Source organism: Crinia signifera, chromosome 2, assembly GCF_055691185.1.
Source record: "Crinia signifera chromosome 2, ASM5569118v1, whole genome shotgun sequence".
Taxonomy (NCBI): domain Eukaryota; kingdom Metazoa; phylum Chordata; class Amphibia; order Anura; family Myobatrachidae; genus Crinia; species Crinia signifera.
The window spans coordinates 18,756,326-18,781,198 of NC_139218.1; the positions used below are offsets into that span (position 1 = coordinate 18,756,326).

General features: G+C 46.0%; 1 protein-coding gene across 1 annotated transcript in view; it reads right to left on the reverse strand.

Moving 5' to 3' along the window:
• Nucleotides 1-5,177: 5,177 nt before the first annotated feature.
• BACE2 (beta-secretase 2) overlaps nt 5,178-24,873 on the reverse strand; it is a 46,438-nt gene continuing 26,742 nt past the window's right edge. The window contains exons 3-9 of the mRNA XM_083171668.1: nt 21,162-21,378; nt 19,085-19,213; nt 16,762-16,896; nt 16,440-16,541; nt 14,966-15,115; nt 13,796-13,964; nt 5,178-6,006 (exon numbers count right to left, since the gene is read on the reverse strand). Of these exons, the coding sequence (XP_083027794.1) occupies nt 5,759-6,006; nt 13,796-13,964; nt 14,966-15,115; nt 16,440-16,541; nt 16,762-16,896; nt 19,085-19,213; nt 21,162-21,378 (1,150 nt within the window). The 3' untranslated portion in view covers nt 5,178-5,758. The remainder of the gene's footprint in view (nt 6,007-13,795; nt 13,965-14,965; nt 15,116-16,439; nt 16,542-16,761; nt 16,897-19,084; nt 19,214-21,161; nt 21,379-24,873) is intronic.

The window sequence follows — 24,873 nt, forward strand, 5'->3', positions numbered from 1 at the left end:
TAAACTTCCACAGAACCTGTGTAATTAATGTGTCCGGAATTAAAGGGGAAAGGTGGTCACCCTAGTACACTGACCCCACCCTCGTTCCAGCCCTGAATCTCTTGATGGGTTGCTGCATTACTATAAGCACTCATGCCAACATTCAGCTAGTCAATTGCTTTTGAAATAATTATTATTACAGGTAAACACTAGTTAAAGAACTATAGGCGTAGACCAGGATTTCCCAACCATGGTCCTCAAGGCACACCAACAGTGCAGGTTTTAGTGATATCCAGGCTTCAGCACAGATGGTTTAATTAGTACCTAAGTGATTCTGATTAAACCATCTGTGCTGAAGCCTGGATATCACTAAAACCTGCACTGTTGGTGTGCCCTGAGGACTGTGGTTGGGAATGCCTGATGTAGACAATAAACTGATTACACACTAGCATTATTCCAGTGATTATATTTATACATGCAAAAGGTGTGGAGTATTCCAGGTGCTTTAATATCTGAAGTTAGTGTTCCTTCCAAAGCTGGCCATACATCTACAGATCGATTGTCAGATCTGGCTGGTTGGAACTAAAACCTGGTAATGGATGAGAGTAAATGACAGTTGACCATTTGCTTTGAAATGCTGGAAAACTGCCAAAAACTGTCACTCATCCATTACCAGGTGTTTGTTCTAACCAGCCAGATCTGACAATCGATCTGTAGCTGTACGGCCACCTTAACACCCTGTAAAATCTATTTCGTTCCTCTTTCCTGGGGTGTTAAGTTCTGATGTGGTGCTTCTAGCCAAGGCTAGTCTGTACGTCTCTGCTGAAATACAGATCAGTCTGTGTTCGTAACATAATTCAGTACAGGATTGATTTTCCTCGAGCCTCTGTACATGGCCGCGTGTCCTAAGTATAGGCCTGTTAGTGACCAATCATCTCCCGGTTCCATAGGGTTCCCAATCCTGTATTTGAACATACTAATATCACCCCTCAACCTCAGTTTCTCCAGGGAAAACATATTCAGCCTGGTTACCCTATCTTTGTAGTCTAGTGATACAAGACCTTTTACCAGCTCAGTCGCCCTAGTAGAACCACAGCAGAGAAAAACTCCCCAGGTAGGAATCAGGAGCTGCGCGGGTTGTGAAAGGTGCAGGGTGCTAGGAGGAACTCTAGAACTGATTATTTTCAAGCTCCATAGAAGGAGCCAATTAGAATTTGCTACATACTTAATTGCACATAATACGCAACACAGTTTTGCCATGAGGGAATGCTAAAACTATGGCAAGGCATGCTGGGATGTATAGTTTCACAACAGCTGGAGGGCTGCAGGTTGGACATGCCTGGTCTAGGCACTAAAGTATGAGATTTAAGGCCCCCATACACTTCAGCGACCTCTTCCCTCCATTAAGCCGCATGCAATGCTCCTTTGAACCGCTAGGACCTTCCCAGATGGCATGATCGCATGTGGTCCTGCTGAGTGTAATCCCAGCCGCGACTGCCCAAAGCCTTAAGTAATCACACAGATTGCTTCTCCAGCCAGGGAGACTTGGGGCGGGATGTATTAATATACATCGCCAACCCTTCACCACCCCCCCCCCCTTCCCCCCCCACGATGCCAGCGCATATGTACTAACATATGCGGCTGGCATCGCGGTGTGGTGACGGAGGGGGGGTCCCAGCCGCCTACTGCTCCCCTACAGTGGCTGTCCCCGGCACCTCCTCCAGATTGCGGCCGGAAGGATGTCCGGCTGCCTTGCTAGGGGGAGAAAGGTAAGCTGGAGGGGGGTCAGCTAGGTGGCAGGGTTGCAGCGGAGGCGGCATGCAGTGACAAAAAGCCTATAGGCTTCTATACGTCATCGCCACCCAAAGGTGGCGATACCCTACTATACGGTATCGGTGCGGCTGGGTTTTAATACATAGGAAAATACAGTAAAACTGGGGTTTTACCGCATTTTCAGCTTAATACATCTCGCCCTTGGAGTTTCCGGCACGATGCGCACCAGACCCGCTGCCAGTCACCTGCCGTTTGGGCTCTTTCCCTGTGATTGATTGCTCAGTGTATGAGGGCCTGTAGGGTTAGGCTGCGGGAAGGGAGAGCTAAGGTTGATCAGAGCAACCCTTTGCAATGCATTCCAGTCCCTGGACCAATGGGATGGTTACAGGGGATCCCCACCACATATGCGCACAGTGATACAGCAGCAGAGAGCCATTCTGGGGGGTAACCAATCAGATCCCTCACCACCTAGCGACACAGGGAAGCCTATAGGTTTCCATAGGGTATCACTAGATGCGGGGGGGGGGGGGGGGGTGTTTCCATTAATTTCCAGTCTACTCTGAACACCTCACAATATTGTTTTTAAACCAAAAGGTTGCACCGAGGTCGCTGGTGACTATGCTAAATGACACAAGTGGGCATGACAAACACGTGGCCCATCTAGGAGTGGCACTGCAGCGGCGGGCAGGATGGCAGTTTTAAGAACTAGGCCCCAAAAATCATAATGCAAAGTAAAGAGTTATATAGGGCAGACAGGGCAGCGCCCCTGGACTGAGAGCAGAGCAGACCAGACACCCCTGGAGTGATACAGCAGCAACCACCCAACATCACCACCCACAGACAGAGGTCCGTCTCGCACACTCTTATGCTGGAGTGAAGATGGCGCTGAGCAGCTGGGACTTCTATGGAATCCAAAGCCAGCAAGAGTCCAACAGCCGGATGGCGTTTTGCCTCGATGTGGGATCAGAGTCTGATGGAAAAACCCAAACCAGACACTGATCCTGGCTCAGAACTGGTAGTTCGGCAGAGTCCTGTTCCCAGAAAACCGGACTCGCTCACCCGTAATAAATACCACGTTTCCTGCCAATTGAAGTGCAGCTTTAACTGAGATTAAACAGCAGTACAGTCGCTGAAATACCACACAGACAGGTTTAACATATGAATCATTAAAAACGCATACCAGCAATATACTAGACTAAGTGCACGTATACTGCATATAGGAGTAGCAGTAAGGAGAGGATCGCCCAACAGGGACTGGCGAAAGTATTCCAACCTATAAACTTCAACAGATGTCTGTATTACAAACACTGGCACAGATTGCCACAGACCGTTACCTATGGAGAACCAAGAGGCTGAAAGGAAATATTTTAACTCCCATCTGTCTGCAGATTTTTGTTTTGTGACTTGAGAAACTGTTTTGCATCAAAACTTCTCTAAGTAGCGGAGCCTCAGAATGTTATTTCAGATTCTGAGCTGGGGATAAATCTAAAAAAACCCAAAGACCAGATAACACTGCACCTGTACATTTATTATTTTGCATGCAGGGTAGATACAGGCTGTTTTTGCATGGATGTTGGCCAAAGTTGCCGGGCAGCTTTTTTTTTTTTCACACTACAATTTATATTTCAAATTTGGACACCGTACCTCCCAAACCTAATGCTCCCTGCGCACATTAAATCTGCCCCACCTGCAGCGCAGCCAGGTTGTGCTTTTTTTGCTTTATGACAAAACACTGCATCATATACAGCAGTCATATTCATTGCTAGAAAACCAATGCGTTCTGTCAGGAAGGACTCTCTCAGAAATGGGTACTTGTTTCCTAGCACGGCGCCCACTAAGCAATTTGCTTAGTGGGCTATTCTGTGTAGTGAAATCGCATGGGCCATGCAAAGTGATTTTCCTATGTAATTTATTCACTGCTCTCTCAGCCCCGGGCCATCACATCTCCCGCAAAATTGCATGCGATTTTATAGGGTGTGTGATGCCATGACATTAGCTGCGGAACGCGTCCTCTGACTTTTTTATTACCCCACTATCCACGTCGGAGTACAGTTGATCTTATATAGTGTGGCAAGCGCAGCGAGCCCCGCAAGGGGATGCGGAATACATGTAAATTAATCCGAGTCTGCTCCCCACGCTTCGGGCTCGGTGGCTCGCCACACTATATAAAATCAACTCCACGCCGACGTGGATAGTGGGGTAATGAAAAAGTCAAAGGACGCGTTCCGCCGCCGCTCACCACGCTTCAGGGTGGCGTGGATAGTGTCCGTTAAATCTATTTTTGGGACATACAATCATATTATTGTATACCTAATATCATGGCATCACACACCCTATAAAATCGCATGCGATTTTGCGGGACATGCGATGCGATATTGTGGAAGTCCATGTCGACAATGACAGAAAGAGTGAAAAAGCCATGTCGACTAATTGCTTGCATTGATCTTGTCTCACACGTCAATCTTTTTTCCATGTCGACCATGTGCCAGTTGACTATTCATGGTTAACCTATATAGACAGCCACAGCCCCCCCTCAAACCCCCAAAAGAAGTTGGAAACACAGATACAATTCTTGGTTTAATAAATTGTGTGTTCAGATTCAGTGTAAAGTTTTAGAATTCAAACAATAAAAAAAATAAAAAATAGTCTACATTATTCAGGAATCTGATCACTGTGGAAACAAGAAAATATTCCGGAAATACAAAGTGATTGAAAGACTTCTGTAACAAAGTGTTAATTGTTATCCCAAATTACTGCATCGTTCCATCCTATTAAATAACGAAATTAAAGTTTTGCTGCCTGAACGGAGCAACTGAGCAGGAAGACGAGATTATGAGTTTCATATCACCCCTCTCACCACAGTAGATTGGAGCGGCAATGTTGCGCCACTAGAGGGTGGTGTCTACCACACTTCATAACAATGTATTTATGTCAATTAATGCATCATTACCTATAATCCATGTGGGAATTTTAAACGGATGTTAGAACGGTACATTTGGTTCAAACATTTTTCACCTCTGCAAATTTGCACAAAATTGTACAGCACTAGCGCTTGGGAATTTAAGCACAAACACATCCAATAAGATTATCTTTATAAATTCTACATGATGATGGACCTTAATCAAGAACACAGACGTATGCAATCGACATCCATTAATAATCTGCATTTCGAGCAGCGACATCGGTAAATCAAGGATTTAATGACATGGGGGGGGGGGTGCTAGGGGAGTTTGGTCATAGCCCCCATGCCAGATTATTAAAGACGCAAATGGTTACAGGAGATCAGACTTTGGGCCAGATTCTCTAAGCTTCAACAGTGTTAAAATGGAGAGTGATAAACAGCCAGCCAATCAGCTCCTACCTGCCATGTCACAGACTTTGTTTGTACAATGTCAGACAGGAGCTGATTGGCTGGCTGTTTATCACTCTCCATTTTATCACTTTTAAAGCTTAGAGAATCTGGCCCTTTATGTAAGCAAGGGTCTACAAAGTAGGATTGTTTATCAATGTGTAAGCGATAGATTATTAGAGCATAATTAGCAGATTAGATAATAAAAAACAAACAAAAAACATTTAGTCCATCTGGAACGGAAAGAAGTCGTCAGCAGCCTGGGTTTGCAGTGCACATAAGTGTAACAATCTGAAGCCACCCGTACGATGTAACCGGATCAGCTGAGTGGTCCTGAGTTCTGACCTATGGCTTCCAAGAAAGCGGTACAAAAAGTATACATGATAAACATTAACGGTGATACATACAGTGCATCCGGCTGGAGGAGGATTGCTCAGTACAGTAGTATATTAAGACGCTGCCATCTTCGTGTACTTTGGAATCGGCATGGTACGGAAAAGTTACAAAGAAGACGCCACTTTGCACAAATGTCTTTTGTTCGCGGTTGTGTCCCATATAGAGTTCTCAGTGGCAAAGAGCGAGTCTGTGTGTAAAACACCACCAAGTCTGGTCTCATTATCCTGGTCTGGGGAGCGCACCGGTCACCCGGAGCCCCGATCATTTCCAACGATGGCGGACCAGAGAGGATTCGTCATTGACGTGCTCGAGGTCGTCCGGGTGACGCCTGTTGGGAAGTACGAGCAAAATCACAAGTACCAAGAGGACGATGCCGCAGAAGGACATAAGAGTGTAAGATATAATCCACATGAGGGGTTCCCTGAGGGGGTTGCTGGTTATGCAGTTTTTGGGGATATCCGAAGTACTGAAGGGTCCCGAGATCTCAGACACTCTCACGCCGTTGACTTCTGGAAAGAGAAATACAGAAAGGGGTGTTGAAACTATATTGTTGTGGCCTCTGTAGGTCTCCTGCCATAAGCAGATGTTCCAAAAACATATGAACATATTATAAAATGGCCACAATAGGATCAAGGAAACCAGCAGAGGCAGCCATTTTGTCGGAAGAACCAACCGAGGTAATCTCAAGAATGTTAACTTCTCCCACAAAATGGACACCCCTATGGTCTGCATCCTTGAGGGACCATACTCTACCTTCTAAAATGCATGGTTCTCAATCTTACACATTCTCTGTATTTTCTCATTTGGAAGATTATGTAAAATACCTGCTTTCTATCTTGGTACATTTACATGATACTCCAGGTTGCCCTGAAACATGTAAAAACTGCAGTTTACATATATTTCAAAAAGGACTATTATTAAGTGTTAACCAAAAGTGTGCCCCCCCCCCCAAAAAAAAAAAACAAGAGCACTTCATCTTCCTTATTTTACAGTTTAAATTTACCATGAGGAGCCCCTACACTACAATTTACTGACCAATTAGGCATCTAACATTATATTGTGGATATATTCTATATAAAGGTTACACTAAATCTGATAACAATTGTATCTGCGCACTTGTATTTCTGCCTATTTCCACCATTCTATAGACCAGTGGTTTCCAAACAGTGTGCCATGGCACCCTGGGGTGCTGCGGAGCAATTGCAGGGGTGACCTGGGTTGATGGTCCAGGACCAATTCAAAATTACTTATGCTCAATATAAAATAGGCAAAACCAGTGCTTGTGGCGGCTTCCAATCATAAAATATGTGAATACTGGGTACTTGTGTAGTTTTACGGTGGCCGATATATCGGATGCAATATATCGATGCTATCCAAAGCGATTTTTGACCTTTTCATAACCCCACTATCCACTACGCATGGAGTTGATTTTATATAGTGTGGCGAGCGCAGTAATCCGTGGGGCTCACCACACTATTATTATTATTATAATTTTATTTATAAGGCGCCACAAGTGTTTCGCAGCGCCGTACAAAGGAACAATACAGGGAGACAAAGCTTGGCATAACATTGAATAAATAACAAAAATACAGTACAAATAAAGAGCGCACAGTTCAATACACATTACAGCTTGGATATAAGTAGTGAGGACTCAATCAACATACAACTAGAGGCTTGATGCCAATGATGGAGATGAGTATGCAGACGAAGATGGTCACTGAGTGTTTGAGTATAGGAGAACTGTGAGTGACATGTGAAGAGAAGTGGGCTTTGACAGCAGGAGGGAAGAGGGCCCTGCTCAGAGGAGCTTACAATCTAGTAGGAAGGGGAGACAGATTACAAGAGGTGCAAGCAAGTGGGTGGTGGATAGATAGCAGGATGTAAGCAGGCAGGGGGTCGGAGAACCAGCTGGTTTATGCAGTGGAAGGGTAAAATCAACTCCGTGCGTAGTGGATAGTGGGGTTATAAACAGGTCCAAAATCGCTTTGGGTCGCATCGATATATCGTCCGATATCGCATCCAATATAAATCGGGTGCCGTGAAATTACATAAGTACCGAATACAAACAACACAAGTACCGAATACTGTATCTCACCACCTAAATTATCCTAAGCGTGACATATAAACAATTTATTAAATGTATTATTTTTTTAAAGTACTAAAATAAGAAACTATTGTCCTAGGAGTGCCACAAAAAAAAAAAAATCTGACACCCTAGGGTGCCGCGATTTGAAAAAGTTTGGTAACCACTGACATTAGATAGGACAGATTTTAAAGGGACAATTATGTCAAATAAAAAGCCAACAAATAAAGTTGTGCAATTCTTAAACTACCCACTAGATGTCAACAAATCACTAGGTGAAAGCTCTTTGCTCACAAACAAAGATCATGATGTACTAAGCGCTTCCTGGCTAGCTATTAACCGCTTCCTGGCCAGCTATTAACCGCTTCCTGGCCAGCTATTAACCGCTTCCTGGCCAGCTATTAACCGCTTTTCAAGATAGTCACAGCAAACCGATATCTAGACTGGGCCTCATCTAATTGCAATAAGCAGACACTACATCAGGACTGTTCTTTCTTTATCCCACTACAAAAATAGGATATTTTTTGTTTGTTTTACTTTTAATATGCCGGGAGGGATTCAGTACTGAACCCCGGCGGTCGGGATCCCGGCGTTCAGAAACCCGACGCCGGAATCCCGACAGCCGAAATGCCGACAAGGGGGGGACGTGGATCGCCCCCCCTTGCGGGCTCGCTGCGCTCGCCACGCAGCGTGCCCGGTGCCTCGCTACGCTCGGCACACTAATTTATTCTCCCTCCAGGGGTGTCGTGGACACCCACGGAGGGAGAATATTTCGGTATTTCGGCGGTCGGGATTCTGAACGCCGGGATCCCGAACGCCGGGATCCCGAACGCCGGGATCCCGAACGCCGGGATCCCGAACGCCGGGATATTAACTGCATCCCGCCGGGAGGGCTGTCCCAATAAGCAATGTCCTTTGGGATAATAACGCAGTGGCCAAAAGGGGTGCTGGGAGAGATCTTAATGGATCCATCTTAGGGGAAACACTAAGGATCCCATACGCTTCTATTGGTTAATACCATCTAAACTTGGTGTTGTCCATTACCGCTAAGCTCCAGACTTTCAGAGCTTGGTGCGTAAGCGGTAATTGACCAAACCTCCAAAACCAGCATTTTTGGATAACCACAAAATAGGCTTTTCCTGCATCCCACCCTGGGACTTTCCTGATAAAGGTCTTTATACTCCTTACTGGTTGCAATGGACCCTTACCTAATCTCCCACTCTAAGGTCTGGAAATGGAATAGCAGTTTTTTGTTCTATGATGATTGCGTGTCCACATTTTGTATTTTACCCTGTATCGGCCTTCAGTACGAAGGAGGTTACACCTAGTACGCCACTGGTTATATGGTGCAATTCCTTTATATCTCCGCATCCTCTGATTGGTCTGACCATTGCTCCCTCCCATTCTAACCCATGTGAACAGATACAGGTCTACAGCTTAAGGTCACACCGTTCTTCAACGCCTACATAAGATTTGAAAATGCTCCACTGACCAATCATATTGAGGAGATTAGGCTGAAGCGGTTGGACAGGACCCCCCTTCCCTCAACCCTGACCACCCCATTGAGATTAGGCTGTTGTTCCTAGCCATGCTTCCCCACCCCCATTCCTGTCCTCCCACACCTTGAGGGGAGATTAGGCTGATACTTAGAGGCCCTCACCCCCTGCTCCTTACTGTCAGAAGACACCCGTTGCTCCTCACTGTCTAATGGAGGACATCCTCTCTGGTGGTCCCCTTCCCACCAGGACTCCACAAATTTATCACAGATATGGCCAATGAGATGCGCTAGACTTCGCCCAAATTCCTCAGCTTCAGAGTACAAGGAGGAGTGGAATCTGGTGGTCAACAGCCAACTACTCCTAGGTGGCCCAGAATTTCTGATATTCCAAATCGATCAAGCATTTCGACCTCCTGTACCCAGCCAAAGTGAGGGTCACTAAACATCGCCAACTCCATGGCTTCACGGACCCCTCTGTTCTTTCCCTGTTACTTCTGGTCAAGCTTTGTGCATTTCTGCTATTAATGTTACGTAGGCAGGAGCCCGGCTTCTCCTGCCCCAAAAGCCTCTCTCCAGCCTGCGGGGACAGGTTGGGCCCTAGACATTTATTCTTATGGACCCCTTAATAACCCACCATTGGGATGGGCTGACCCACGTCTAATCTCTCTGCAGGGCCCCTCATCTGCACCAATTAGATATATAGTCAGGGCAGTCCAGAAAACTAGGGTGTACGGTGTATTTTTTTTTTTTTTTAGGAAACACACTTGAAGGCCAAATTCAGACAGCTGTAGTTTATTGCCCCTCGTAACGCAATGACTAAACACAGGTTTATATAATAATGCCCCATACAAGGTGCGATTCTGACTAGCTTTCAATTCAATTTGTGACCCTATAGTCAAAATCGAACAGTTGTCAGCAGCAGTCGATGCAGATTCGATCCCAATGTTCGGCATCGAAAATCGAATAAAAAAAATTGACTGTACAGGAAAGACTAAATAGTGCAGATCTGTACTAAATCGAATGGGTTTTACTAGCGGTGCAATTCGATTCCAATTGTAATTATTTTTAAACAAAGCATGTAAAATGGCAGTTAGGAGCAGATTGGCTGCTATTGTCTTTCCAAGGCTTGATACATCTCATCCTGTACGTAGTATGTTCGCATACACGGGACGCACTGATATCGCTCAAAGTCAACAAGCATCCGTAACCGTACCGGTCACTCCGCAAACATATCGGTCACAGTACACACCACTAGGAGGGGCACTTCACATGTTATGCTGGCTTAACTCATTAGTGCTGTAAAGACTACGTCTGCAGCCAGCAGTACATCGGATCTCCATACCGGACACAGTCACTGCCAGCAGTCCCCGATTGTCATGGACAGTCCCACCTTTCGCATTTGTACCAAAAGTAGTCACTATTTTTCATTATTCACTAACTGCACTTACCACGGACATAAATCGGACATAAATAGGATGGTAGGAGGAAACCATAGTACCTGGAGAAAACTTAGGCAAGCACAGGGAGAACATACAAACTCCACACCCTCGAAAGAACTGGGAGAATATTCAAAGTCCACACATCGAGACCCCTGATGGGAATCAAACCCAGAGCTTAGTGCAGCGAGGCCTGTAATACTAACCACTATGCCAACTGTGAAAAGCTTTTATTTTGTGGTGCCTGGATACAGCAGAACACAAGATTACAGCTAAAAATACACATCATACTGTACGTCAATAACTAGGCTTTAGAAGTATTCAGTTCTGAATCGGTTTTATGTATACATGAATGTTTTCACCCTTTGCAGTGCAAAATTGTTTTGCAATTCAAAAAGTCTGGTTAAATTAACGGTGATTTTTAAAATATTATTAAAAAATGGTCTACATTGAACGTTGTATGACGTTAATGTTCTTATTTTAAAGTGGCGCCTGAAAGGGTTAAGAATGGTTTTATTCCTCGCCTTCGCGCACACTCAGAGCCAGATTGAGGACTAAATGGGCCTGGAGCTGAAAATTATGAAGGGCCTATTATGCGCAATAATAGGGGCCAGCACCTAATAATGTGGGGGGCGTGGCCAGTGTTCTGGTTGGGTGGTCTGCTTATGGGTGTGTCTCTATTTGTGTAACTTCTTTCAACTAATTACATATGCCTGGAAAAGGCAGGGGGCTGGCATAGGAAAATGCAGGGAGATATATTGGCGGGTGCCCTCCAAAGGTGCACCCACAGGATGCCGATGTCCTAAGATTGTAAGATACTTGCGGGGTAAGGCGGCACTCCAGTCATAAAAAAATACTGACAGCCAAAACTTAGTAGATAACATTTCAGCACCTTTTATATGGTCACCTACGTTTACCACACCATGGCCCTTATTCTGATCGGTGCGGATATTCCCGCTTGCGTACGGCCCGCCGATGTTTATCGTCTGCGCATGTGCAGAGGTCACTCTGCGCATGTGCAGGCGATTTCGCCGCATGGATTCTTTATACGCCGCACAGGGGGCGTAGAGGGGCGTGAGGGGCTACTTATCCTCATTACCCTATGCATACGCCCCGCGTTTCATGGGCGTTCCCATGCAAACGCGGGGCGTATGCATGGTAATGAGGCCGTGACGCGTGGGTACGGGGCGGGCATCTGACATCGCCGGATGTCAGCTGCCCGCCCCCATACAAGATTTCACACGGACAAGTGTCCGTGTGGTCTTGTGTTGCGGGACCTGGTGGAGCGTGCGGCCCTGCATTCGATGTTCGGCGACCATCGAATGCAGGGGCTGCTCCCACCATGGAGGAGGCGTATCCCCGTCCACTTTCATGCGGACTGCCACATATCCGCATACGGACGGAGGTGGCGATCCGTATGGAAGGCGGGGATTCGCAAAGACGGACATCACCGCATATTTCTGATCGGGCCGCACCGATCAGAATAAGGGCCCATATACCGGGAAGCGGTCGATATATGTCGGCGGTCGGAATCCCAACGGCCGAAATACTGATGCCGGAATCCGGACCGCCGCAATGCCAGCACTTTGTCCCTCTTTGGGTGTCCACGACACCCATAGAGGGAGAATAAAATAGTGTGCCGAGCGTAGCGAGGCACCGGGCTCGCTGCGTGGCCAGCGCAGTGTGCCTGCAAGGGGGAGCGATCCACAGCCCCCCCTTGTCGGCATTGCGGCGGTCGGGATTCCTGCGTCGTTATTTCGACCGCCGGGATTCCGACCACTGGCATATCATACCGGACCTCATATACTCCTTATACAAATCATGCAACAAAATAGTAACCCTTTTATACTGTACTTGCCTGAGACACATTATGCCACATGGAATGAGCAAAAATCCACACCGACTGAGCCAAAATTCACACTATGGCACACGGATTGAGTCATAATCCACATTATGACACACAGATTAAGGCAAAATTTCTATTTTTCTACATGGATTGAGCCAAAATACACACTATACCAAACAGATTGAGCGATAATGCACAATATGCTTCATAAACAGGGGCATTGTGCGCATTCAAAATTACACCATAATGCCCATTGCATATTAAGCTACACAGCATAATGTTCATTAAGTATTAAGCCAAACACCATAATGCCTACTAAAAATGATGCTACATAAGTGCTGCTTACCTACATGCTCATTGCCAGGGGTTCCTTGCTCATTGCCAGGGGTTCCATGCTCATTGCCATGTCGGATTGCATGCTTATTGCCAAGGGGGAATACTTGCTTGCGGTAACTGGGGGACAGCCAGCGCCGGGCAGAAATGACAGCCATTGACAGCCGGGCAGAGAGCAGGGGGCTGCCCGGCTGTATTCAGAGCAATGCATGTCCCGGCTATTTAAAATAATACCCCTTTCACACTAGAAAATGCAGGGATTCACCCAGGCTGGCCCCTATTACACAGTCTAGTTCCTGTATTTTCTGGTGTGATGAGAGAAAACTACCCCCCCCCCCCCCCTTTAAACAACCAGCTATATCTTTGGAGCCAACTGACCCATTTACATGTAGGCTTTGAATGATTTTGGTCCTGTGAAACTGGGCCATTTGGTTCCAGAGAAATCTGTCCTCAAACAACATGAACAGCCATAAAATTACATTTCAGAAACAAAAAAAAAAATCGGTTTACCCACAATATCTCTGGAACCAATGAACCCATATGGACCAACCTGGTATCAGATTGAAGGTCCAGCAATTTGGGTTAGACTGAGATCAACCTCGAGCTTCTGTAATGCCGTTGGAACCAGGTGAGGGTCGGAATTAGCGGGTATCATGTTATCCTATGGGAAAAATGTTCCAGCTTTGCCTGGCGATATCTCCAGTTCTGACATCTGATATCTGACCATCAGCTACAAAATGGGCCTATTTGGAGAGTGGACCTGCAGCTGTAGCTCCATCAGGCCCATTGTTAATCCGGCCCTGCGCACACTTACCGACTCTCTTGAAAGTTGCAGATTACCTGTACCCGGAACACTGGGCAGATCTCAAGCATCCTACCCAATAATAGTGAAGTTTGCAGGATGTGGGATAAAATGCTGGCAATACCTGCTCCATTTTGGAGGGGGCAAGGGTGTGTGTTGAATTATGAACTTGCATAATTCAACACACACACACACACACACACACACACCACCCCCTACCCGCTAATCTCAGAATTTTGCCTAATGACGTGTAAACCAGGCCCTGTCCAAAGCATATTAATGTCCACCTCAGCCTCTCACCTGCACAGCTGCTGGCAGCAAATCCCACCCTGCGCTCTGCTCGGTCGAAGATGACGTAGAAGCCTTCCATGACGGTAGCACCAATCACCAGAGCGTTGGGCGACGAAGAGATGCCGAATCGGTAACAATTCAGATCCTCACGGAATGTCAGCACGGACTGGATGTACAACTAAAGGAAAGAAGAAGAGGCGGGGGTTGTGTTCAGCATAAGATGCGGCAAACACAACCGACACGTCAACTGCCGACATCCACAAAGTCAACAGAACATTAATTACATCAAAATGTAAACATGGTCTGAATGTTGACAGGATTTTGACAACCTATAACACTAAACTCTGCCAATCATAATATCATCTGGATTATAACAGCAAATATGAGGCGCTTTGCATAATTACGGAACAAAGGTTGGGGCTTGGAGAAGTGCCATCTTGTTCTTGTCTACACTGTTTGCTCGCACACAAAGCTGTTGCACAACTGTAACGTTGCTTGTAAGGACACAGCGCAACCCAACACACTGCGCACAGTACAACACCCCACCCTGCTCTGCATGCACCCAGAACACTTCCTGAGGCCACGGTATATAATGCGCTGTAAATGTTCTCGCCCTCTGTAGATCCACTGGGGATTTCTTAGAGCAGGGCTGGACAAATCCCGGTGGCCAGGTCGACCAAATTATTTTTTTTTTTTGCAGGAAGGGAGAAAGCAGAATCTAGTCGCGGGCGAACAAGCCGCAGCGCATTTATCATGATCGCTGGGAACAATCTTACGGCTCTCCCCCTCCTGACAGATCAGCAGCAATGTGGCCAGAGTTTTGGTTATTGTGGGCGAGTTATGGTGCCCATAGCACACTCTGTACCGTGCGGTACAAAAAGTATCTGCAAAAAGTACCTACTTTTGGAACTAGATCACATCGCATGCCTTTCGAACTAGATTCAATCTAAATCAAACCACACGCTGCGCACTGCAATGTGTACGGCTCCTAGATTTAAAAAATAAATAAATTGTCAAGCCCCGTTTTAGAGAGATTACTGGGCGGTCGGTATAACACAACTGGGAACGGGTGCAGCCAAGCGTCTGAGTGAGGAACCCAATATGACCGCAGGTAAAACGGAATGGAATAGGTACGGACCTGCCAGTATGGCTAGTAACGCGTCAGACAGGAGCACCTACCTGCGGCTTCAGGGTCAGGCGGAAGGACATGCTGGAGTTGATGTCTCGCAGGTAAATGGACAGGTCGGGGAAGTAGACCCACGGCTCTTCCGTTTTCTCCCAGCACGCCAGCTGCGATCCGGTCCAGAACTCATTATTGAAATTCTGGATCTATGGGAAAAAGACAGACGAGGATTTAAAACCGAGTGGTCCCCGGTTTCTGCCCTCACCACTTATTTCACAGGCCGTTCTTCGATCAATATCTGGTGCACCTCTCCTCTGCAACCACAATGCATTTAGAATTTGTGATCATTAACCCCTATGCAGAATAGACACTGGCAGGCCATGGGGTTTATTCTGGTTGATTCGATCGGATGCGAAATCACATCCTTGCGAGTCAACCAGATCCCGCTTTGCGAACGGTGGTACGCCGGCCCAACAATCTGCACAGGGATCAATGACTGAAGCGTGTCAGAATATAGCCTGCGCTTGCAGAGGGTACAAGGACTGCAGACAGCAACTCACAGAAACCTCACAAGACTCAAACTATCACACAACTTATTCAAGATTTGCCATACAAATTAAATAATAATAAAAAAAAAAAAAAAAAAAAAAAAAAAGGAAACCCATCAGGGAATTCTTTTCAGCATTATTACCTGTAATAATCCATAACATAACTCATTAGTTACCAAACAAAGGTCCAACCTGCCTGCTGACACCACCCCAAGCCAATGCGTGTATAGCGTATGTATATTTACATAAGCGTCAGTGATGTCACCAGCTCCCAGCGAACGGATAAGCTGCAGATTAGCCACCGGTGTGGGAGACTGGTTACGTCACTGATACAGCCACAAATGTCATTACCAGTCTGGCAGAAGTAAAAGTAAGTAAACTTGTGAGGTGGACGGATAGAAATGCAAAGGTAACTCCCGAACCTGCAGGAACTCTGCTCCCAACTATCAGATTCTACCATTCTTTCCATTGCTGTGTTTGTCAAAGGATAGAAAAGGTACACAGCCGTGTGTCACAGGACTTCCCGGACAGGACAGAGAAAACACAATGAGTTACGTTGACACCCAGTAACAGAAATAATGACACCCAAAAATAAAAAACAAACTTGGGGAAAGCACTGGAGTGTGGGGGGGGGGGGGGGGGGGGGTGTCTTCATCCTTGACCCCTCATACTCATGACTGTGCACCGGCATTTACTTTGGTAGATTGAGCAACTCAAGAGTTGTACCTGGCTGGCAGCCTGAATCGGGCCAAGAGGAGAGGGGAGAATAATCGTGGCCACTACCTAGGCTAACAGATCCCAAACGCAGTCCTCAATGGACCCCAACAGCCCAGGTTTTACAGTTATTCATAACTCGGCACAGAGTTAAATTCCCACCTATGGTCAAGCACGGGACCGTTAGGGTGCCTGGAGAACAGAGTTTGTGCATATTAGGCCACAGGTTCCCAGTGTACCCCAATTATCTCAGCTGCAAGTGACTCACCAAAGACGTCTGAATAATGGCATCCACCAGAGCGTTGAAGACCTTGTCCGGCAGGCGCAGGAGGGTCGTACCGCTGTCCACAATGGCTTTATCTGCATTGAACTGGAAGACGGAGATTATGGTTTAAAAAAAAAAAAAAAAAAAAACTCAGGAGAGTCGCAGCAAAGACGAAGCCAAACTTAGCCAATACTAATGGAAATGCTCAACATTATACAGCAATGAAAGAAGAAATAGCAAGTACCCCTAAAAAATTAATAATAAAAAAATATATATATTTTTGTAAGGATCCCCCCCACACTCCATGTGCCAGGAAAATAATTACCACTTCACAGGCCAGGTTTAACGTAACGCCGCCAACTTCAAACTTGAGGACCTCCACTTGGTAGTACCACTCCTCTGTGATAGGGGTGTACCAGATGTCCCCCGTGTATAGACTTGGCTCAACGCCACCCATGACCTGGAAGAGAGAGAAACAGGACGGAAACATGAAGGGCGGAATTCAATCCCAGTGGGAATAGCGGCTGTCGCCTACTCAATGCTGCCGTTACCGACAGCATTGGAGGCAGTTTCCAACAAAACAGCCAGGCTCTGTTTTGTCACAAATGGCCTAGGATTGTCATTGTCACTGCCATTTTTCAACAAGGTACATTGAATGCTGACCGTCAAGTTCCTGTCAGAAGGCACGAAAAACAGCACGCAATTGCATACCCCGAGTGTCGTAAAGTGGGCGCGTTGGTGGAGGCGGATTGACGAAAATGGCCGTGAATTTGACAATTCGCAGCAGTTTCCAAAAAAAAAAAAACCCCAGATCTGACTTATTTTAAAATTGGATTGGTTTTGTTGTAATCCGCTTTCAACGCTGTTGGAAACAGCAGCTCTAAAAAGGAGACGGCCGCTATTTCTGCCGGTTTAAAAAGCGGTCAAGATTGAACATCGGTAAAGGGGACCATACACACGCAGATTTATCTTCAGATCTGGCTGGTTGGAACAAAAACATGGTTATGGATGAGAGCAAATGACAGTTGACCATTTGCTTGGAAATGCTGGAAAACTGACAAACTGTCACTCATCCATAACCATGTTTTTGTTCCAAACAGCCAGATCTGCAGATAAATCTTACTAGTGTATGGGCAACTTTTAGACCTCCAAATGAAATAATGCATACTCTATTTCTTAGTAACAGAACGACTTTTACGAGTGGTCCTTTTCTATGATACGGTTTTATGAGCAGGGCACGTCATGTACCAAATTAAAGGTCTTTGTCCGTAGATTTGCAGAAAGATTCCGAGTTACACAACAACAAAAGGTCTGCCAGCCATTGACAACGCATCACCATTGTGCTCTGGAAAGTGCAAAAGTTGGTGACTTCTGCCCTGTGCACCTGCTGGCATGTGACCTGAAGCATGTGACCTGCTGGTGGTCTGGAAACTAACAATTATTTGCAGCCACTCCCTAAGCAGGGATTTTTCAAAATTAAACTCCTAAAGGAGACGAAAATGTCAAAATTTACCCTAGAATGTCTGTGTGTGCGTGTACATGTGGTAGGGAATATAGATTGTAAGCTCTGCTGCGGCAGGGACTGATGTGACTGTTCAATTATGCTCTATAAAGCGCTGCGGTATATGTGTGCGCTATATAAGAAACTGTTAATAAATAAAATAAATAAATATACAGCTGTGCACTATATAGGCGATTTGGAAAACATGGACTGTTGGTAGATCTGGAGGACCAGTTTGGCCAACCCTGGCCTAATCCTAATACTTCCTGCAGCTCCAAAACACATCTCCAGCTTTCTGACACCATCTTGGTTCGATCAAATATTTTGCTGATTTTTTATCTTACAATTAACGCCCTAATTATAGATCTATCTTTTTGTATTGCTGTAATAGGGTGTACACACGCTTTGATTTTGACAGGTTTTCAATCCGATTTTGCCTATAGAAGCAAGATCGAATGGTTTTTAAAGACTCTTTATCCGCATTCAATTGGATGACTCTGCAGGCAAGAAAATATCGAATTCCATCCAGTAAATCAAACTCAAAAGTGCAGACCGAATGTGAAATCGAAAAGTCAAAAGCAGTAGCCAAGGCCAGAACAACCCACGAAGGCACCAGAATTGCCCGTTAAAAAAATCCCAAAATGGGAATCTAATAAACGTAAAATTGCAGTTCTACAATTAACCGGATGACAAATCTGGTCTGATTTGGTAGCAGACGTGGTCAGCCTGAACCGCATGGAGATTCTGGCAATGGACGCAGAATGGTGCACATACTATACAGTTATTGACAGTGGCTCTATGTCCCTACTTCTGTACTACAGGCAGAGATGGCCATGCGGTCTAGCTCAGGATAGGATACAAAACTCCTCATTGTGTATAATGGTCTGTAATACCCGCAGCAGAGGTCAGCAATGTTATTGTAAAGGAAGGAGGAGATTTCGGAGAGAGTACACTGTGGGAAAGTAACATTCAGTAATAGTCATTTACAAACCAATAAACACATTTGTGGGAATGAACCCCCCCCCCCCAATGCCATTTATAAGTAATCTAATACGCAGAGTTCCTTCAGGAATATTCCTACCAATAGCATTAGGTTTCCCATGCCCTAACAAAGCCCCACTGGAGACGGAACATAAGGTGCACTTACGAGGCTGCCGCCGTTGACGCCGGTGCCCGTAGTCGGGAGTCCTGCACCGCACATCTGCATGGAGAAGATGTTAGGAATCTGCCCCTGATCTACCAGCGAGTCAAAGAACGTCTCTACGGAGCTCGATGGCTGGAAAATAAAATAAAACCGTTAGATTATACCATATACATTGTCCTTATTTTCATGCAGTAGGTAACTTTATATACGGCACACATTGTGCGGTGGGGGAGGATTCTAGGGCTAGGAGACACTATCGACTCAACGATGGTCGACTCCTAAAGAAACCCTTTCACACTTCAGCATTTACGTGGACGCGGCTGGTAACCAAGTAGCGATTAGCGCAGTAGTAGTGGGGCAAAGCACCATGCCACAAGAATCACAATTAAAGAGTGCCATGAGTGGGGACACTACAGTAATTAGGATCATGACACCTTACAATGGGGAAATACAAAAAAAAAAAAAAACCCTGTCAACCTTTTTTTGTTGACCAGTCCCACGTCAACCCTTTTACGGTGTCAACCTTTTCATGAATATACCTTTTTAACTGTCCACATTTTGACCCCGTCCACCCAATGATTGTCTACACCCATGAGAACCATCCATCGCTCTACAGGTTATGAAGCAGTTCTAGAGCACTGGTTGAAAGGCCCAAATAGCACTGTAAACCCATCATTAACCCCAACCAATCTGCATATCTGGCGAGCAATTTGCAGCTGAAATTCATCTTCCAATACGTAAGATTTTTATTTGTTAAATATTATTTTAGTTTACATTGAAACAGTTGATGAAAGCATTCAGAAGCCGCACTTTGAGTTCAAGGTCCCCCAATAAAATGCAGAAACTTAACCTGCTTGACTTTCTCCAAAACATAAATCATTTCGGTTTAATTTCCCAATTTAACAAACCAAGCTGAGAGGGAGGGAGGGAGGGGGGGGGGTGTCTGCGCATGCACGGTAAGCACTGACCCCTCTGACTGCACTGGCAGAATGGAGATAACCTGGGGATGCGCTGCTGCCCGATGTTGATACATTGGGCATCTTCGCATCCCCCGTAGTAACCTATGGGGGAGGCAGCCAGCGACGGTACAGGAGGGATCGTAGATTCCTGCTGGGGTCCCTTCTACATACATTGGGGTGATACCTAATATTCGCCGCTTCCCATCTGCAAATATTGAATGATAAATGGGCACCTTAAAGACAAGATGACAGTCAGAGCCTTCGGCTATGTATCAGACTGGATGACGGCCTACATTTCGATAGCAGGCTACCTGTCTGGCAGCTGGGTAATGAGTTTTATTTCGGCTCTGTACACTGCGATATCCTACCCCCTCATCTCTCCCCTCTGCCGTAACATTCAAGGTTAAAGTAAATAAATAAAAAAAATTTTTTTACATATGGGTTTGGGGCTTTATAGAGATGTACATGTAGTTTAGGGCTATACACAGTGGTATGTTAATATTCCTTGCAGCAAGTGGAAAGCAGCTGATCAGGTTAATAAGTCTCCAGACACTATCTAAGAAAGAAGAGATAGAAGGTATTTGCAGGTGGGGAACAAGGAGGAGCAGTATACTGAGGGACTGGCACAGAGATAAGAAAGCTGAACAGGGAAACAAATCTAGGCATGACACAGTCCTGTGTGCACAAGCGTATGCAAGAGCATGCACTACCACTCTGTGCCAGGAGAGGGCAGACTTACATTATAAGAACTCCCAGTAAATATTGTATTCACCTATACATACAATGCAGTTATATTAGCACTATACCCTTACTATAGACTCAAATTTACAGTAAAGGACTTCGCAATGAGCCCTTAACCCTTCCAACTCTCTTCCATACATTAGCAAATGAATTGGATCAGCCAAGCATCAGCATGGTCTCTAAACTGGATCTTATTACATTTAGTGATGAATGCTGTCGTTTTTATGGCACAAGGCAGCAACCAACCGATCAGAATGTACAGAACTCCATAAGATCTTAGCACATCCCTGTTCTATGGTGAGCAGGAAGACCCTTATACTATATACACCTCGTGTGAGAAAGCTCATGGACATGTACAGCCATTGGAGTAGAACCCTTACTTTGGCCAAGGCGCTGTACGCCAGTCCCAGAATCCCTTGCCAGTTGATTTGAGGCATAAAGAAGCTTTCAGACTCCAGAATCGAGGCGATGTTGACCACAAACGAGGCGTTCACTCCCTTTGGTACACGCACAACGTCTTTGCCCAGAGTCCCGGACCAGCTCCCCTGAGTGTATCGGACTGTGACATCAACGTCAAGAGACTGGTAAGTGGTGGACCTGGAACATAAACATGCAAACTTAATAGTACAAAGCCAATAGGAAACCATATACAGCAATAGGATTCTGCACATTTCTCTAGTACCCTCATGGTAAGTACTCCAGCAGTCAGGTACCCAAATACAGGGCATGGTCCTTCTGTAATCTGCAGCTGTAACACCAGCCAGGTGGAGCTGCCATTGGACACCGCAGAGTTAAGCCCCATACACACTTGCCGTTGTCCCTCAGGGGGGCAGACACCGGCAAGTGCGTACACTTGCTGATGCCGGCAAGGGGGAGCGTTGACTGTGCTGCTGCAGCATGGCAGTCATTAACGAGAGCCCTTCCTCATCCGGACATGCTGGACAAGGGAGGGGTCATTAACGGCGCACAGAAGAAGTGCACACACTGGGCAAGCTGTATCAAAAGGTAGGTGCTGACTGGCTGGCTGTTTATCACTCTCTCTAGACTGACTAGGTGATATTGTCCACAATATCACCCAGTGTGTATGGGGCTTTAGTCCAAGGACACAACTGTGCATTCTAATATGACTATTAATTGAAATAACGCTCTCTCCAGCAGGACTCAAAGGCGGTTTACAGACATCAAACAATGCACTTAGTACAGAAAATGTAAGCGATACAGCAATAGAGAAACCACAGACGACAAAAAAAATAAATAAAAAACTAACATAAAACCACCCCATATAGAACACACAGTAAGCACAATGTATTGTTGGTGCAGGCATTTTAGAGAATAGCCTCCACAGGCTGCATATTCCACCATAACAAGGTACCAGGTGAGTCGGCCATCCTTGGCTCACTGCTGGATTACCCAGGGTGGAATAGGTTACCGCTAGAAAAAGGGGGTGATTGCAGCGCTCCAACGCTCAGAATAGGAGTCCCCAATAATTTTTATTTTTACCGTCAGGTCCATGTATTGTTCATCCCATCCATGAGTACAGCAGAGGAGATGTTCAGTCCATCGTCAGTGGCCCCGCTATACTGGTGCTCACAGACAAGCTTCCCACATTAGCACGGACAAGGACCTAACCAAAACTTGGCTGAGCAAGTTCTGTCCCAAACCATGCCAGATACAGACAGGACCAGCATACATTCCTGGGCCCCAGCTAGGGTGACCACCTCATCCCTTTAATTCTGGACACATATTAATTACACAGGTTCTGTGGCAGTTTAAAACCAGGTGAAATGGAGTCTTGAAGTCAGCCAAGCCAACCACAGAACCTGTGTAATTAATATGTGTCCGGAATTAAAAGGGATGAGGTGGTACCCCTCGCCCCAGCCGACCGGTTCCTGGCCTACGACTGCAAGACTAAAGGTTCTAAAACTGCACTACCAATCGGCATTGTAGGTTGCCTCCATGTCTCCGCCCCAAGCATTTCACCCCGGCCTTTCCTGCCCCAATGGTATTGACTGAGCAGACGCAACGGATTCCTCTCGGGTCAATGGGACAGTCCCCAATATCCCTTCTGATAAATCACTATTACATTTCCATTATGTCCTGGACACGATAGATTTTACTATGGGTAGAAAGAGCATGTTGCCCATGGCAACCAGAGGCTGATCTCCTACACAGACTGTAGAGCAGTTTCCATAAGTGATGTCCATTGTACATCCCAGGGTCAGTAACACACTTGTAAATTATATAAAAACATTTAACATACAAAGTCCAATATCGGTGTTATGGTTACACAACTAGTAGAGTGACATTCCGGTGACGTTCATCAGCTACCTCTCCACCCCTCACCTCCACCTCAAAAGCAGGTGACTGGTGATGAAAACACAAGAGCACATTAGTGGAAAAGGTGAACATAGGGAGCGAGTGATCCCTACATCTTGTACCACAGTTCCAGAAGTGATAACCAGTCAAATATGCCCAGTCTGGTAAGGGCCCCAGGCAATAAACCTATCCGTGGAGTTTGTGGGCTCCACAGGAGTATCCATGGAGACCGGATTTAAACAGAGAGATGTGAAGGGGGGGGGGGGGGGGGTTCATAACTGACACATTTGGGAGAACAGCAGCGCATTTCATCCACTGCTGGCTGTTTCGTGGAAAGGACGCCTATCGTAAACCCCAGAGGGATGGGATTCTTGCTATAAGATGGGCTTTCTGGGGCCTGCTGATTACTGGCACATCATTAGTGAGCATTACCCCAGCCAGTAATGTCAGACACTGCTGCCGGGCAGAAGGCATTGTGGGTATTCCGGTTTATGCTGCCATTTTATCTTTTGTGATTTTAAACAATAGGGTATGTCGCTCACCCTGTAATTTATCCGAGGATGTACAACACCCTCAGCAAGATACCAGGAAGCCAGAGGACGATGAATTAGGCAGCAACCCCCCCCCCCCCCCCCCCCCCTCTGTGTAATCTACAAGTTCCTGTATGTTCAGGTGCCAGTCCCCATTATACAGTCATCACCTGCGTAGGACAGTTTGTCATCACAGCTTTTAAAGCCGAGGTCAGAAGACTTTTTTCCACAATCAGCTTTATTAAACAAAGTTGTCCCGACGTCAGTCCCCAGCACCTCCTGGTGACGCGGGATGTCAAGGATAGTTATACAGTCCTACTGGATCCTCTTTAAAACAACGCTTTCCGTACACTCGTGGAGATTTATCAAAGCTTGGAGAGAGGAGTATCAGACAATTAGCTCCTAACTGTCATATTAAAGGCTAGGTTTAAACAGTGACAGTTGGGAGCTGGCTGGTACTTTCTCTCCGTTTTATCATTCTCCAAGTTTTGATAAATCTCCCCAAAAAAATATTATTTAAAAAAACAAAAAGTTTCTAACAGAGTCCGCAGTGAGCACGTAGAGTGTTAGCTGTGCGCTCTGCGGATTCCGCGTTATCACGAGGAAACAGCACTTCCTGCAGACGCTCCCAGTAACGATGGCAGGCGTCCACGAAGGGGCCAGAGGATCACATTCTCAGTGCAGGATAACAGACGTGGTCCCGTGTGCGTCCTTGGCAGATAGCAGCCTGTCACTGTCCTCCCTGCTCCCATTCACGCTGTGCAGGGGGATTAGAGGAACACAATGGAAGAGGACAGCGGACTGATCTCACAGCTTTACGTACAATGCTCAGATCTTATCGACTTCTCACACACGTCAGAAACCCGACTCCTCTCTCTCGTGTCCCCATCCACCTGTCCGGACCTAATGGAGTTTATATGGTTCTACCAACCTGTAATAAACAGAGCAGCATAGTAGCCAGTTATGGCTGCAGTTCCGCTGTGCGTTACAGAGATATAATACACAACTGATGGCGATATATGTACAGGCTTCTCCTTATACACCTACAGGCAAATTTACTAAGATGAGAGTTCCATTGAAGAAGGGAGGTCTCCCATAGCAACCAGATTCTGGACCAGATGCACCAAGCTTCAAAAGTGATAAAATGGAGAGTGATAAACAGCCAACCAATAAGCTCCTGTCTGACTTCTATTTAAACACTCTCCATTTTATCACTTTTGAAGCTTAGTGCAGAATCTGGTTGCTA